Genomic DNA, 18,144 nt, shown 5'->3' on the forward strand with positions numbered 1-18,144 from the left:
GGAAGTTGGAAATAGGTGGATCTCTGGGGTTCAATGGCCAGGCAGCCTAGCCTGTTTGATGAGTTCAATACCAAGGAGAGATCCTGTCTCACAAGAAAAGATGGTAGATAGTGCCTGAGGAAAAACAGTTAAGGCTGTCCTCTGAACTCTACATAGACATGCATGCCCGCATGCACACACCCACACACATACATACCACACACACTGTAAATAGTCTTCTAAAAATTCAGTCACAAATATGTGTATTACTACACAATAAATATTTTACATATTAATTCATGCCTACTAAAATTTCTCTCCAGAATTACTAGTGGGAAAAGAGTTGAATCTCACTGTATGGTAGTAGATTAAATCTGTGTGTGTCCGTGTCTCTATGTTACATATATGTCTCTGTTTCTCTGTGTGGCACTCATGTGTATCTATGTCTGTGCATCTCTGTATGTGCGCACGTATTTGTGTGTATGACTGTGTGTACATGTGTGTCTCTGTGTCTGTGTGACATACCCATAGAACAGAGAGGTCCAAAAGAGCCAGAGAACCAGTTTAACTCACAACTTGCCTGTATTGCTGCTAATACTCTGTGGGCTGAGAAATCAGAGCAGGGAGACTGCCCTGGGGACACAAAGGAGAAGATGAGGTAAAGGAAGTGGAAAATCAATATTCCATAGCTCTCATGGGCAATTCAGATGGAGGCAGGAGGTAAGTCTAAGACAGACAGGAAAGACAGGACAGTGTTCTGACCTGCAGCCCCACACTGAGTGCCATGCTTCCAAATGACCTCCAGTGCAGTGTACAAGAGGTTCCCTGGAGAGAGTCTAGAATTCTAGTGTCTCTTCATGACACTGGGCAGTCAGTGACTGTGGTGAGGAGGACTTTCTCTAAAACAGTCTTCTCCCTTCGTAGTACTCAGGATTGAATGCACATAAGGAATGGAGGCAAAGCTGGAGAGATGGCTCAGAGGTTAAAAGCACTTGCTGCTCTTGAAGAGGATCCAGTACAGGTCCTAGATCCCAGGTTGTGACTCACAACCATCCGTAACTCCAGTTCTAGAGGCTCTTCTGGTGATTGTCAGTACCATACACATGTGTAGTGAACATACATACACATAGGCAAATACTCATACACATAAAATAAAAATAATCTTAAAAAATGAAACACGCACGCACGCACGCACGCGCACGCGCACACACACGCACAGGCACAAACACAAACACAAACACAAACACAAACAGGGAGGAAAAGGTAAGTTCCAAGGATGATGGGTCCCAGAATTGAGAGACAGCCTCCTTTGTAAATAAGCCACACCCTAACCCTGGCCCTGAGAAGCTGGCTGCCAGGATTGTGGCTTTCGGCTTTCTCCAGCTCTGGTTCTCTCAGGGCCAGAAGATGCTGCTTTTCATGGAAGAGGCAAGGAAAAGAACTTAACGACTGTTCTTGGCTATCCCAGACCTTAGCTGGACCTGGAAGAAGTCTGGATTTAAAGATACTTAACATAGTTTGTACAGCAGTTTTCCTGTAATACATGAGCAAACACACAGAGCCTTGGGCTGAGCCCCAGCCACAGGGCGGGAGGGGTAAGAAGCTCCAGGGCAAAGGGACTTTGCTTCCTCCCCTTTCCTTTAATGGAAACTAACTAGTTCCAGCTCTAAGGTCAGTCCCTCAAGTATCACCACAGTGCCAACCATTTTCATTAGATCTGAAGGAGATCTTACTGCAATTTAACAGATGAGAATGTGGAAGAGACAATGGACAGAGAAACAAACAAACAAACAAACAAAATGGTCTAGTTCAGGTCCTGAGGGTGATAAGTGGCCCGGCAGGTGAAGGCTCAGTTCTCCAGGAGTTCTGAAGTACAACAGGTGGGCGTAAGTCATGACTACAGGTTAGAGAATCTGGGAACAGAGAAAGAATAAGAAGACTCTGGCTCGGGAAGGTTTTATGGAAGAGATGAAAGTTGAGCTGGCTTTGCCCCAACTGTATTCTCTTCCAAAACAATACTGGAGACTTCACTAGGAAAACAACTCCGAAGGATGTTCAGCTCAGTAGCCCCAGTAGCTTTCTCCAAAGCCTTTTACTAAAGTCTAGCATCCAATGCTTAGGACCCATTTCTGGGTTTCCTGAGCTACCATGGACAAGTACACACTCTTCTATGCTCCTTCATCTCTATGACCTCATCTCAAGAGATGAAACCCGATCTACTTTCCCCACAGGCTTCAGGGGCCAAAGGGAGAAAAGAGGGAGGCAAACTGAACCTCAGAACTACCTTTGGGGGCAACAAAGTTCAGAAATAGTGAAAATTCTGAGAAAAGTAAAATACCCACATTCCCAAAATATTAGGTCAATACTTCAAAGAAGGTCTCACCAGATGAAAAAAACTAACAGGAATTCTGGGTTGTTGCAGCAGTAACTGAATTAACCAGACGCAGATTTTTAACATGTTTGGCCTTGGGAAAACAACAGAAAGCCATGCTGACAGGAGGCTGTTTGTGTGTGTGTGTGTGTGTGTGTGTGTGTGTGTGTGTGTGTGTGTGTATGAAAATTCTTGAGACAGCATTTCACTGTGTTATGTACCCCTTCCTGTCCTGGATCTCACTGTAGACCAGGGTGGCCTCAAACTCATAGAAATCCACCTGCCTCTGTCTGCCTCCTGAGTGCTGGGATTAAAGGGATGTGCCATGGCCGCCCAGCTGACATTCTTAGAAGACAAAGCATAGCTCATCTTTAGGACATTCCCATGGCAATGAGGTGAGCACAACATTCCCATGGTAAGAGGCCAGGTAAAGTGATTTCCTCAGGAAATACTATAGCAGAAGCTCTGCCAACCATGGTGACAAGGAGTGTACCCTGAACACTGTGTGCACTGGGCCTAGGAGCAACCCTAGAAACCATGGGACCAGAGGGAATAGTGGCAGGATAGAAAAAGCAAGACAGTGAAAAAGCAAAGGATATAAGGGACATGAAGGCAGAAGGGATAAAAACACGAAGGGAAGAAGGTTCTGGACCATCTTAGCAGAGCCTAACCCTATCCCCACAACCATGGTACTTAAACAGAATGTTACAAATGGTTTAGAAGGCTGCGTATGTAGTTCAGTGATAAGGCAATGTCTAGCATTTCCAAGTGCCTACATTTGGTTCTTAGAGCCATAAGAAAATACCAACCTTTTGAATGAAGAAAGGAAATTTCATTCATTTTTCCATCTTGTCAGTAAAAATTTTGTGCGTGTATTGTAGAGTCATTCCTTCAAGCATATACAGACATCATCTTCAGCAGAGTAGATGTGACTACTTGCAAAAGACCCCTGAAATCTAGCTTGTTAACTACTGTGATTCTCTCATAGGAAGACAAAGAGGGTCACTGGACCCTTACCTGAGATTCCTGCCCCTCCCTCTCCAACTTCTGGCCATTTGTACACAATTCTAACCTAATTCCATGTGGCCTCATGGTCCTAGGAAGTATTAGAGAATATAGTCTGTGGCAGGTTAACTGAGGCAATGGTGGTGAGAAGCTCCCTCCATGTAGTTATGGGAAGTCATTGTCCATACTAGAGTGAGACTTTCTGCTGGTGTGGCCGCTTTGGGGTCACCCACACTCCTGTAAGTAACCCAATAAACTCACTGGTTCCTCAAGTTAGACACTGATGGAATTAAACCTTGGTTTGGTGGTGGTGGTGAATGAGAGAGTTGGTTTACAACTCTCCAAGGAAAGCTCCCACAACTAACTTTCTCTTTCTGTCTCTCTCTCTCTCTCTCTCTCTCTCTCTCTCTCTCTCTCTCTCTCTCTCTCTCTCTCATTTGTGTGTGCATGTGTGTACCACATTCTTACAAAACAATTGCTGATGAATTTGAGAATCAGTGTATGATACACTGCTAGACAAAGATGCATTTTCAGGAAGAACACAAGGAACTAGGTCAGTAGTAACTTAGGCATGAATTTTTTAAATGCGGAGCAATGCAAATTGTAAATACTAGGTCAAATGCAGCTGAAAAGCATTTAGATTGCTAATGGCAGTTCAGCTGTTACTGAACCCAATTTTCACTGTTTGAAAGATAATTTAACTGCATATTTCCAAACCTACAATAATCTGAATATAAAATGCACTCTACAGGGATTAGTCCTTTCTTCTTCTTTTTTAATTTCTTTTACTGAATTTCCACAAACCTATGGGTGATGCTAAAAACTGGTTTTGTCTTTTAAACACATTTCTTTATATAGCCTATCTAAATATTTTTATGATAAACACTGTGATAATTATAGAGATACCATTGATAGCAGTTTGTTAGTTATAGGGCAGGATGCACAGACCACATCTATTAGAAACATTTTTTTCACTCTGTATCTGAGGGAACTCAGACAGGAGCAACTGAATGAGTAGTGACCCACATGGAAAGCTCTAGGTCTTGGGGACACTAAAAGGGCCTCATTATGTAAGTCTGTCCCACTGTGTGAACTCTATGGTGATATCAACTCTAGTTATTTGAAAAGAAATCCTTGCGATAAATTCTGAGGGTTTCTTGCAAATCAGAAGGCAAACAGAGCAACTTCCTTAAGGAGGACTATTTTAAGTTTTGGTTTTTGATACAGAACTGGAAATAATGCTAAAATAAGTTTCTGGAAAAAAATCAAACTATATAAACTGTCATATTCTATCACACTTAATGTGAATGAGTGCACTCTCTAGGATAAACTTCATTATCATTCCCTTTTCTAGAGAACAGAAAGCTTTTTTAAAAACATCCCAAACTATGTTCATATTTCAAAAAAATAATTGCATATGTTATTCCTCTGACTTTCACTCAAGCAAACATTTTAATTTTTAAAAAAGGCTGATTCCCAAGTCTTCTTTCTTAAAATCTCTTATCACAAATTAGGTTTTATATCCAGTGATTAGAACTGGTTACGTTTGCACAACCTTGGCATTTTGGGAGAGGAGCGCCTCAACTTCAGCATCTTGGGGGTGTTATGCTTCAGTGATAGTTGTGTGAAAACAGAGACGTGGAAGGCAAAATGGCAGTGCTACCAGTGCAAATCTGTGCAAGTGTGTGTTACCATTTTATTCTCAAAACAAGTCCTAAGTTGGTACTTCTACTATCCTTCTATTATCCGAAATGGACACATATGGAGGTTATATAATTATTTCAATGCCATGTATGACACACATGTAAATAAAGCAGTTCTTTACATCCCAGAGCCCACAGATTTTTAATCAGTATACCCTTATTGGTCCACTGCTTAAGAACACACAATATGTAGGCAATAGAGACCCTGCTCCTAGAAGTCTGCAATTGTTACAAAGTCTGGGGGTGAACAAAGACTTCCGGTTATAGTGTGGCATCTGAAGTAAGCCTATTTGTGAATACTAGGATAGGTCAGAAGCACAATAAGTCAATTTTATGGTTTTAGGAGGACATCATAAGAAAAGTACGTAAGAACTCAGATTCTGCTGTCCAAATCCTGACCTGGGTACATATTAATATACATCCTCCTTAATTCTAAATTTCTCTTACTAAAAAAATAAAATAATAGTAGACATTTCAGAACTGTAAACTATACAAAAATAACAAATATATGATGAAGGAACAATGTTAAACATTATTTTTATGGATTCTAGGGAAACTAAGCAGAGCTCTGTAACTAAGTCCAGCAAAGAACCACAGAGTTTTACCATTTTCATGTTTCTGGGATTGAGAGGACATCTAGATGATTACTTGATCCTCCACTAGTCAGTACCATCACGAGCAAGAAAGGGAGATAGGGTGGTCTTTGCCTTGCATTCATAAGGGAAGGGGCATTACTGACCGAGCTGATGGCGTTGGCTCTGTGACTTGTCGCTGCACACGGACGGCATGGGCACAGTTCTCTTGGCCACCTGGCTGGGTGGAAAGGGGAAGGTCGGGGGAAGTGTGGCTGATCTTCATGGAAGAGTCAGGACAGGGTGTGGGTGGGTCTAGGAAGTCCTCACTGTTCTCCTGCTCATTGGTCTCTGTGTCTGTGTAGTTAAGAGGCTCTTGGTTGTTGTCTTTGCTACCAGAGAACAGGCCTCGCTCTCGCCATGGAACCCAGCACAGTTTCCAAGACACGAAGAGAGAGACACCAAAGAGGGCAAGACCACAGGCGGTAACCACAAGGGTTAGCAGGCTCACAGAGATATCTGCAAAGAAGAAAAAGGAAAAGTCAGTGCAATGATGTCTCTCATGCCACCCACTGCACAGTCCAGGCAAAAGGACCATCTCATCCACTCATTCTAAAGGGCCCAACTCTGAAGGCCAGGCTGGGAGATGCTGAAGTATTACCTGACAATGAGGATTCAGACACAAACCAGAGGCTCCAAGAGCAAAGGGAGAAAGAAGATAACATTGCATGCAAGTTGTGTTTAGAAACAACAGAACACTACGTATTTAAGGAGACTCTGAGTGCCCCTGCAAGTTGAATGAGACTATTCTACAGGAAATACCTATCATTAAAGCTTTCTGAGCACGGAACTTGTAGCTGTCTTTTAAAATTACCCTGTCATCTCAAAGAGCCATACAATTTAGGAATTAAACTACATTTTTCCTTCTATTAAGTTTTTAACAGTCTGAGCTCACATGTTTACTGTAGTTTGTAGCATCAAGAATACCTACCACTTAGGTTTTGAGAACCCAGACCACCACAGCTTGAGTTTCCCCAGTAATAAATCCTGGGTCATCTATTCAAGAGCAAGAGGTTTTCTTAGAAGATTAAAAAAAAAAAACAAAAAAACAAACAAACCCACAGACAGGCAAAGTTTGAGAAGTAGTATGTTGTGCATCATCAAGCCAGTTATCAAAGTGAAGGCTACAGGTTAAACTGTCAGAGGAGTTCCATGCACCTCCGGGCTATCCCACCCAAGAAGAGAAGGTCCAGGGCCCCTCCACCCACTCCTTTCAATCACTTACTTGAGGGCAGCTCTAAAGAACATTTCATACCAACACTAGGAGGAAGAATGAGCTTCAATGGCCAGAAAAATATCCCACATGGAAGCGAGTACCAAAGCCACAGTGGAGGTCTGCAGGCATGTCACGATGAGGTAAGGGCAAGGGGATACAGCCGGGAATGATGGTGACTGTGTGTGGACCATAGTCTCATGGCCACACAGTACTCTACAGCTATACTCATACTTTTCAAGGCAGAATCTAGTCTCTCCCAGGTTCCTATCTCAAGACAGGGTTGGAGAGACTGAAGCATGAATCTGATCTCATCTCTGACACCACTACTTTAAAGGATGTTCCTACATGTCCATCCTGTAACTCAGATCCCCAAACTCTCCCCAGGTTTTGCCTCTACTAGTTATTTTTTAAAACCTGTACTGCTCTTCCTAGAGTATTCTGAATGTCTATTATGTGATAGACAGTAAGCTAAGTTTTGGAGATACAGCGGGATGACAAACCTTATATGTTCATATTCTAGAGAAATTTAAAAAAATTAATATGCATAAGTATTCTATGATTTGTGACAGTTATATTCCTGCTAAATCACATAGGACCTACACCACTTACCACTAAATAAAACTGATCAACTACCAACCGTATTTTTTTACCCTGACTTTGATTGTTCTTATGAAATGATAATCGTTTTGTCATGAAAATTGCTCTTGAAAGGAAGCAGCTACCAGGTTGTTGATGGAACAAATGGATACCCTCATTCAACCCAGCCAATCTTTGTTGTGGTAAAAACACTATTTTACTACTGCTTGCAACACTAGGATTCCTGTTCCAGTGTATCAATTGAGCTCAAAATCTCACTGAAGCAAGATGAGCAATTTCCTACAAGGAATATCATCACCACTGAGTAACTTGATGGAATTTCTGGAGTTGTTGTAGAAAAGCCAATCAATACCAAACACATAAGAATAACCAGTAAGGGGACATTAATCAAATCAAAAACGAAAAATCCCAGGCACAGGGCTGGGGAAGTGGCTTAGATGGCAGGATGCTTGCCCAGTATGCAGGTGGTCCAGCACTAGATCAAGCACAATGGCACATGCCTGTAATGCCAGAACTGGGAAGGAGAGGCAGGAGGACCAAGATTTCAATGGCATCCCTGGTCTAATAGTGAGGTCAAGGACAGTTTGTTATGCCAAAAACCTTATCTCACACACAGAAAAAAAAAAAGATTTCCAGGTAGAGAGGTGGGAGGAGTAGGCTGTACAGTTGATGGAAGCAAAGTAAAGGCATTAGTCATCTTGCTTCATAGATCTGTGACACGGTTGGGCAGCGAAGAACAAGGTATGACCCTCCGGCTCCTCCACTTGGCTGTGACATCTCACATAGTTAAGTGAAGCCTCTATTGGTACAGACCTCAACAACAGCTAGCTGGAGTCACATTAACTGGCATCCCAGACATCAAGCCCCACCCCCCCAGGCCCCCATAGTAGAATCTGAGCACAAACCAGGCTACACATAGTAGTAGAATCCCTTGATACCTTCTGTACTCAAGATGCAGGCAAAATTCCTTCTTTAGCTACTGCAGTTTTGTTTTGAAAAACACTGTAAGGAGAGCAGCTGCAAAGGATGGAGGAGGGGGACTGTAGGAGACAGTGGGGTTAGGACTGTGAGGTGGTCACTGTGTGTTATCTACTGATCACTCTCCCATGTCATACTCTCCCCCATGGATCTAGTTTAAATCGGAATTCTCTGTGTTGGTCTGGGACACTGACTTGTTCTGCCAGTGGAGGATGAGACAATATACATCATCAGCCTCCGACGGGAGGTGCTTTTGAGCTCTGACTTAGTGCATGAGAGTAAGAACCCTTATGTCAGGGCTGATCGTCAAGCCTTTGCACCCTAAAAAATGATTTATGGCACAAGCTCCAAGTCTAGAATGAGGAATAGATCTAACCTGACTCACAGCCTGTGGCCCAGTTGCAAGTGAGGCACAGATGCATGAGTAAAACCTAAAGAGTTGGCGTTTTGAGTCTCTACGATTTTAAAAGGATTTGTTGTCATGGCAAAAAAGTTGGCTAATATATATGACCATATAAATTACTGTCCAAAGCTGGGATGCTTTAAAGAAAAACAAAGGGTAATATTATAATAACTAAATGGGGATAAGATTGTTAACCCTGAATTGTCCCGGGTAAACTAACACATATGTTATCTGGACTTAAGAATTTAATGTGGTGCTGGAGAAATGGCCCAACAATGAAGAATGCTTATTGTGGAATCATGAGGGCAAAATTTTGGACCTCAACAAAAACATAAAAATCCTATACATAAGCATACAAACATGAAATTTAAACATAAAAACACAAAACATAAAATCCTATACAAACATAAAATTCTACACACACCTCTGATCCAGCTCTGAGGGGGTACAAACAGGAGCATCACTGGGGCTTCCTTGTTTGCTGAGAAAACATGATGCCCAGGTTTGAGGAGACACTACCGCAAAGGAACAGACAGCAAGCAACAGGAGAGAAGACATGACACCTTATGGTCTCTATACACATGAGCAGGTGCACATATAAATGCATATACTCATACACACACACACATACACACACACAGAGGGAGAGAGGGAGGGAGGGAGAAAGAGAGAGAGAGAATGTTTAAAAAATGAATTCAACATGACAGGCCAGGTATGGAGATTTATGTATCTACTTTCTGCACTCAGGAGGCAGAAGCAAGAGAAACATCATAGTTACAGACTAGCCTGCTACATGGCAGGTTTCAGGGCAGCCAAGGATACATAATGAGATACTATCTAAAAATAATAAATAAATAAATAAGTCCCACATGAGCCCTCAGCTCATTTGGCTCAGTACACTACCTCTCAGGGTTCCACTGGGCATACTCAACACGTCAGATAACATGAAGCCTGACCCACTCTTATTAGTAGTCATCAGGCCTCTGACCCAGTTCATAACACTTTCAGCTTGCTAAATGACTTCTAGGCTATGTTTCCAAAATCCAGCTTGCTCTTCAGTCCAGTCGTGGGGCAAGGAGCATGAAAGGAGAGAGCTTCTCTACCTAAACACCGGATGTGAAGCATTTCAAAGAATTCCTGGCATGAGTATGGCATTTGGTAACAACCCAGCCCATCTGAGGAGCTCTGAAGCCACCTGTGCTGAACTTGAATGATGGAAGGGTGGGTAGGCTGTAGTCTGTAAACTCTGAGGTTGCTAGAATCTTATGGATTCACAGTCTTATAGTTTGTTTGTTTGTTTGTTTGTTTGTTTGTTTTTTGAGCACACGGTTACAGCAGACAGCAAGAGTAAAAATTTCCTATTTACACAAAGACACCAGATGAATTAGCAGTGCTTCAGAATGCCAGAAAGCAATGGTAGCCTGTGTGCCCTCACCAGCCTCCAGTGTGATCATCTGAGTGTCTGTTTCCTGTAGCTCACGTGTCCTCTGGACACTGTGTTTGTACAACAGGAACGACGAATCACTAAGTCTACTCCTATCTCCTTATAATTTGACTTCATCAAAGGGGGATGGGGATGGGAAGTCAGCCTAGAATCACAGAATACTTTTAAAGAGATAATTTATTTCTTAATGTTTTTTGGTATGTATGTGGTCATTGCTTTGTAAGTTTTAAATGACATATACATTCATTACTCATGCTCATTGGCATTTATGCCATGTTTAAAGATGGAAAGGAATAATGATAAAATATACTGAGGTACATTTTCTAAAGAATAAGAACAGTGTAATCAGCCTGTAGCAGGAATCTTACCATATTTTACTAATAAAAACAAACGCAAGGCCAGATACTAGGGTAAATGCTGAAAGATCAGAGAAGCAGAACAAGCCACAGCCACCTCACCTCGCCAGTTTCTCAGCTGATCCTGTTTCCTCAGACTGGAAGCCTCTCAGTCCTCATCCAGAGAACCTCAGCTGAACTGTTGCTCAGAAGCCTAAAAGCTTAGCCAGCTCTAGTTCCTGGTTTTCACGCCTTATATACCTTTCTGCTTTCTGCCATCACTTCCTGGGATTAAAAGCTCTTGTTACCACGCCTAGCTGTTTCCAGTGTGGCTTTGAACTCACAGAGATCCAGACAGATCTCTGCCTGTGGAATGCTAGGACCAAAGGTGTGTGTGCCATCATTTTCTGGCCTCTATATCTAGTGGCTGTTCTTTTCTCTGACCCCAGATAAGTTTATTAGGGTGCACAATATTTTGGGGAACACAATATCACCACATCAGCCCTTTAGACATGGGTCAAAAAAATTAGATGGCGATTTGGGGCTTGGAAGAGGCAAACGCTAGAGTTCCCTGAAGGCTGGCAGTGATACAGGCAGGTGGCTGTGCATGAAAGTGTAGCAAGAGATGCAAAGGTGACACTTACTCAAGGGTGGAGATAGGAAGAAGTTATCAGCTGCAACTAGGTCTTAACCACTGCACTTAATGTAACCTAATGGTATGTTCCTGCACACCAGAGACAATATTGTGGCACAGCATTCCAGCTATATAAGTGCAATTCTAAAGGATGGCTGCAAAATTTTTTAAGTGGCAAGTACTGTTGGCCAATGAAAAAAAGAGCTTGTTCATCCAGTGGTTATGTATGGAATGAGGAACACCAGACATTATCTTACTTACTTTTCTATTGCTGTGACCAAGGAAACTTGTAAAAGAACACATTTAATTTGGCTTATGGTTTTGAAGGATTAGATACATGATGCAAAGGAGCAGCTGAGAGCTTACATCTTGATCCCAAAGCAGGGGGCTAAGAGAGACACTGGGAATGGTGTAGCTGGAGAATTTTTCTCAGATAGAACATATTAAGTATTAGATTCAGGTTCTTTAGGGTAGGACACCTTTTGGAATGATCTTTGTAACATGCCATTTATCTATGCTCTATACTTCTCTGGATTTTAATATATGTTTCTTGCTTGATATTGTTTGCATTGGTTGTAGTTCCATCTTATCTAGGTCATTATCCCTCATTATTCCTGGACAATATTTGATAACCATTCCTTTGTATATAGTCTTGTATTAGGTTAAAACTTTCTTATTTAGACAAAAAGGGGGAGATGTAGTGGGTAGCTATTCCAGCTTTGTTCTGGAAGTTCCAACCCCCATTGAGACTTCGGCAACTGTCACGCCTACAAGGCGGGGCCAAGGGAGGCGCCTGGGGACCCGAGATCCGGATTGGCGAATGCTCTCTTGGTTCCAGGACGCTGGATGGTGGAGGTAGACAGAGGAGAGCTCCAGAGAACACCGCTGGACTGTGATACACCTTCCCCAGACCCCGCGACCTACCTATCCCTTAATTTGTAAGTTACGCCATTAAATAAATCTCCTTTTAACTACGTGGAGTGGCCTAAATAATTTCACCAATAGAATGGCATAAGTCTTTAGAAACCCAAAGCCTGCCCCTCAGTGACACACCTTCTCCAATAAGGCTATGCCTCCTAATCCTTCCCAAATGGTTCCACCAATGGAGAACCAAGTATTCAAACATAAGAGCCTATGGGGGCCATTCTCATTTCCAACCACCACAGGCCAGAAGGAACAAAGAAAAGAACAAACCAGGAAGATGGGCAACTCAAAGAACACCAGCCAAGCTGAGGCCTCAGAACAAATGGCCAATGGTATGAACCAAATTAGAGCAAGAGACACTTCATTTCTGTACTGAGACTTATGAATAACAGTGCAGATTAAAAAGCATAGATGCAGTAGTAACCATCAAAGAGGACCCTGGAGAGCCCATGTGACCAGGAATAAAATAAGACAATGCCTCAAATAGCAGAGCAATGTAGCAACACTCCAGCTAAGGAACTTGATTGAAGGTAAACTTAACCCAGCAAGAACAAAACCCCCAACTCAGAAATACAAGCTATGCTAGATAGTGTTTACCCCTCACAGAGCTAATATTTAAAATTAGTGAAAGACTAAGACACAGAAAATGGAGGCAAAAATCAAAGGGAGAAAATGTTTTAAGTTCCCTAAAACCCGAAGGACAAGTAGGTAGAGATCCACCCAGCATCCAGAACACAACACTATGATCTTTGATGTTTTTATTGTGAAATTTAATAAAGATTAGAGAAAGCCATAGGGTTGAGATAAATATAATAAGACACAGAAGCTGAGGAGATGACTTAGTGAGTAAACTGCCTGCTATGAAAACACAAGGACCTGAGTTCAGATCCCCAGCATACATGGAAAAGCCAGATGTGGTCATGCATATCGGTAACCCTAGCACTGAGGAGACGGCGTGAAGGCAGATACCTAGAGCTCACTGGCCAGTGACCCTGGTGGAATTGGTGAACTCCGGGTCAGGAGAGACTCTGTATAAAAACATAAGGTGGAGAGTGACAGCAGAAGAAAAACAACATCAAGATTGATGTTACACACACACACACACACACACACACACACACACACACACACACGTACATTAAAACACTAGGAAACTGGAACAATAATCCAATTTACCAGAAACTATATACAATGCATACAAATATCTGAAAGAAAAATAAAACTATGTTCAACTTAAAATTTTCTACCCAAATATGCTATTGATTAAATGTGTAGGGTTTCAAGAGACATTTTTAGAACTGCATGGTGTCTGAAGAGCTACTTCCATGTGTTCATGTGGAAGCCCCTTATGGATGACTGTAGGAAATGAAAATGAAACATATATACAGAGAAAATTTTATTCAACTCAGAAGACCTGTGGAAGAAAACCACAGCACAGAAACTGGGTAACAGTCGAGGGAACAGCCAGTTCTACCTGCAGCAGAGACCTGATTGAACATATAGTACACTACCTAGTTAGCAAATGTGGGAAACAAGGAGCATGTGAACTGGAAATCTAATAACACTGGATGTTATTAAAAACACTTAAGGATGATCACTGTATTATGTTATGTGTCAGAGGCACATGTGGAACCATTCTAGGTAATACAAAGCCTGGAATTGGCTTCAAATTACAGAGCAACAAACACTGGCTAGGGTTTGATAAGTGAGTTTTGACATGTGGACTTCATAGTATTATTCTCTCTACTTTTGAATGTTCGAAAAATTCCTAAAGTAACATAAAAATGTAAAAGTGCTTCGATGGAAGAAAATGTTGATCTGTGACTTCAACCTTAGGGATTCATATTTAATAGGTCTTTGATGAGGTCCAGAATCTCCATTTGTTTTCCAAACATAGTTTCTTTGTATAGCCTTGGCTGTCCTGGAACTCACTCTGTAGACCAAGCTGACCTTGAACTCAGAGATCTGCCTGCCTCTGCCTCTCCTTCCTGAGTGCTGGAATTAAATATGTGTGCCACCACCTGGCTCAGAATCTCCAATTTTAACAAGGATCTCAAATCTCAGATGAATCTGATACATATGGTTTATGGATCACAATGAATGATTAATCCCTACAAGTTAATCCCAGAGTGAGTGTGTGTGTGTATGTGTGTGTGTGTGTGTGTATGTGTGTGTGTGTGTGTGTATGTGTGTGTGTGTGCGCGCACTCGTGCGCTCATTTTCAGAACACAAAATGCTTTCCCCACCCTAAAACAATTATGTCTTTGGGACCTAATACAAATAACACCAGGAAATTCTGTTAAGAAATTAGGCCATGGAGAATTTGAGGACATCACATGGTGCCTTGCAGGGAAAGTGGTAATGTAATTAGATAGAGGAAATAGGCAAGACCAGACAGCTCTGTTGATGTGATGTTCAGAGATTCAGAGAACAGAACCAAGAAAGACATTCTGTATTAGAATGAATCTTTAGCATCATCCCGGAATTTTTAATGTGAGAATTCATTTATCAACATTCCTTTCATGTGACTACATTTAACACTTCATTATATATGTAAGTTTATACAATAGACTCTTTTACAGTTACAGTTTAAAGAGATAACATTACTGTGAACCTAAAACTGTTCTCAAAGCAGTCTATTCCAACACAAGTGAAGAGGAGGAAAAGGACAAGGGAAGAAGGAAGACAAATATTGCATTCAAACATCCCATCCCTCTGGAAATCACCAGTGCAGGGAAACTCAGCTCCACACTTCAGGAGGCTCCAGGGCATTTTCTGAATAACATACTGGAGAAGACACATGTCATAGATTCCAGGTTAAAATTGAATGCTTTGATGTTAAAATGATTGAGCTTGTCTAGGAAATGCAATCATGCAAAGAGATTGCTATGTAATTAAATTGTAGGTACCACAGCACAGCAGTTATGAGTAGAGCTGCAAGTCACAGCCACATTCTATGTCTCTAAAGTGGGTGTGGTGACACACTCCTGTAATATCAGCATTTGGGAGGCAGAATCAGGGGAATTATAAGTTCAAGGCCATCTTCCACTACACAGCAAATTCAAAGTCAGTCTGGGCTACACAAGACCTGGACTCAAAGTAACAACAGCAAAAATGATTTTCATCTCAATACTGATTGTATAACCTTAGGTTAATTTCTCTATATCTTCATTTGTCATAGTAATCTTGTTAGTCTCTACATTTGGAGTTATCTGTAATGACTACTCAGAAAATTCCTGGTGCTAAGGATAGGGTAATGGAGTAGTGGGGATAAGAGTACTTGCTGTGTAAGCAATGGGACCTGAGTTAAAAATCTCCAATATCCATGTAAAAAATGATGGATATGATTACACATGAGATTACAGAACCTCAGTATCAGGAAAACAGAGAAAGGTGGATCCTGGTAGCTCAATGGCCAGCCAGCCTCACCAAAACAGTAAACTTCCAGGCCAGTGAGAGACCCTGTCTTAAAGGAATAAGGCAGAGGGTGATAAAAGATAGACACCAGACACCCTGCTCTAGCTTCTATGTATACACATACCCCAATACACATGAATACATCATACATAAACACAGCACATAACACATGCCAAAATTCTTTTTTAAAAATTAAAGTAACTGGTGCTAAATAAGTATAAATTATTGTTTTTTATGATGTATCTCAGGTTCAGGGTGCTCCATGTTCAGATTTATTATTGCCACCCATAAGTGATCACTGCAGTTAAAAAATAGGGACTTTATAAGGTGGTCCAGCTATGAACATACACTGAGAGCCTTATCAGTGCCTACTGGATTTAATTGCTGATAAGAGAAGGCGATTCCCTCACACAACTAAGAACTAAACTGGAAGTTAAAAATAAAATTAGGGCCGGGCAATGGTGGCACACGCCTTTAATCCCAGCACTCGGGAGGCAAGGGCAGGCAGATTTCTGTGAGTTCGAGGCCAGCCGGGTCTACAAAGCGAGTTCCAGGAAAGGCGCAAAGCTACACAGAGAAACCCTGTCTCGAAAAAACAAAAATAAATAAATAGATAGATAGATAAATAAATAAATAAATAAATAAATAAATAAATAAATAAAATTAGTCCTTGCCCTTAAGAAACTACTATCCAGGAGAATTCTTATTATTACTATTTTGGGTATTACTATTCCCAATTCAGGGCACTCCTAGATGCTAGAAGTTGGGCATGGAACCAATCCTGAGATTCAGATGACTAAGACTGAAGTTGGTATCTGGAAGTAGGAAGGCTGGGGAAGCAGCACTTGAACTGTGGACAGGTAGATACCGGAGAGTTCTGACATGGTGCTTGGAAAGATCTATGAATGGACTGTTAGGGTGATTCTGATGAGAACTGAGAAAGAAGAGAGCTGTTCAAGGTCCCAGGTGACCATGGACAGATTGTTGGCAGACACATGGAGGAAAGACTGTTATCTTGATGTCTCTAATGGTAAGGAGGAATGAGTTAGATGGTCCTTGCTGCACGGTGTAAAGAACCAGGGTGAACTGTGCTCGTGTACAGTGGTTTTGTGGAAGACGAAATGTGCAAACAAAAAAAATGAGACATTTATCTCCAAATATTTCTATGTAATGTGTTGAAGGTATGGATTCTCCTTGTAAAAGGCTAACAGAAAATTTAGAGATGACAGAAATCACCGGAAGACAAATTTATTAAGCAAAGAGAAGCTAGAGATTAAAGATCTGGAAACTTCTTGTTTAAAATAATGCTTTTTTTTATTCTTTGAGAATTCCATATACTGTATTTTAATTATATTCATCCTCTGCCCCCAACTCCTCCTCTCCTTACCCACCCAACTCCATCTTTCTCATTCTCACCACTTTCTTTTTGTAAATCTATGGAGTCCAGTTTCTGCTGGACAACTCCCACTATGAGTGGGGTCTACTTTGGAGCGTGGTTGATATAATGGGTATCACTCCATTGAAGAAATCCATATTGCCTTCTATTAACATCAATAAAATATCAGTATCTCCCCAGCTAGGGGTGAGACTTCATGCCCAACTATCTTCTTCCATGCTGGGATTTTATATGGCTTGAACTTGGGCAGGCCTTGGGACTACTATCCCAATCACTATGAGTTCCCATGTGCATTGTGCTGCCCTGTTATGTCTGGGGAACACTGTTTCTTTAAGTCATCCACCACCTAAGGCTCTTAACATTTTCATCCCCTCTTCTGCATATATACCTAAGACTTGAGGGTAAATGGTACAGATATCTTATTTTAGAATGAGCATTCCAATATCTCTTATTCTTTGCATACTGACTAGTTTTAGGTATCTGTGTTAATTACCACATACCGTTGGAAGTTGTTTCTTTGATGAGGATTGAGAGATGCAAGTCATTAGGGGTCATTTTATATCTACTTAGTGAATAAGAGTAGCAGGTTTTTCTCCTAGAATCAATGACATATTTAGCTACAGGTTCTTAGGCTCATTCACAGTGTCAAGCAGAGATTCCATCTTACGGAGAGGGATGATCTTAAATCAAACAAAAATGTGATTGGCTGTTCCCTTAACATTTGTGTCACTCTTGTACACGGTGACTACCTGGCAGATAGTTACTGTAGATCATAGGGTGCACAGATGGGTGAGATGGGTGATAACTTCTCCTCTGGTAGTGTGCGTAACACCTAGTGTGAATGATAGCCAATAGGGATGAAGCTTAGATTTGAGAAATTGGGGTCATAATCTTTCATTAGTTGGTCAGATGGCCCCCCACCGAGAGAGACATGGGTGTGGGGGAGCTGAAGAACCCTGGGAATGCAAGGCATCCTTGGCAGAACTAGGAGTGTGTCCAGGAGATACCAATACCCTAGTGCTTCCAAAATATCAGAGCTTAGCACAGAATGTCTGGAAGAAAAAACATTTAACCAAACTGGATTCTTTGTGAATCTTAAGATCTCATAGA

At 41.5% G+C, this 18,144-nt stretch overlaps 1 protein-coding gene across 1 annotated transcript in view; it reads right to left on the reverse strand.

Annotated features, from left to right (window-relative positions):
- The window catches only part of Syt9 (synaptotagmin 9), a 181,008-nt gene that overhangs the window by 121,694 nt on the left and 41,170 nt on the right, over positions 1 to 18,144 (reverse strand). Inside the window, exon 4 of the mRNA XM_059260867.1 lies at positions 5,798 to 6,149. Within this exon, the coding sequence (XP_059116850.1) occupies positions 5,798 to 6,149 (352 nt within the window). The remainder of the gene's footprint in view (positions 1 to 5,797; positions 6,150 to 18,144) is intronic.

The sequence above is a fragment of the Peromyscus eremicus genome, chromosome 1 (genome assembly GCF_949786415.1).
Source record: "Peromyscus eremicus chromosome 1, PerEre_H2_v1, whole genome shotgun sequence".
Taxonomy (NCBI): Eukaryota; Metazoa; Chordata; class Mammalia; order Rodentia; family Cricetidae; genus Peromyscus; species Peromyscus eremicus.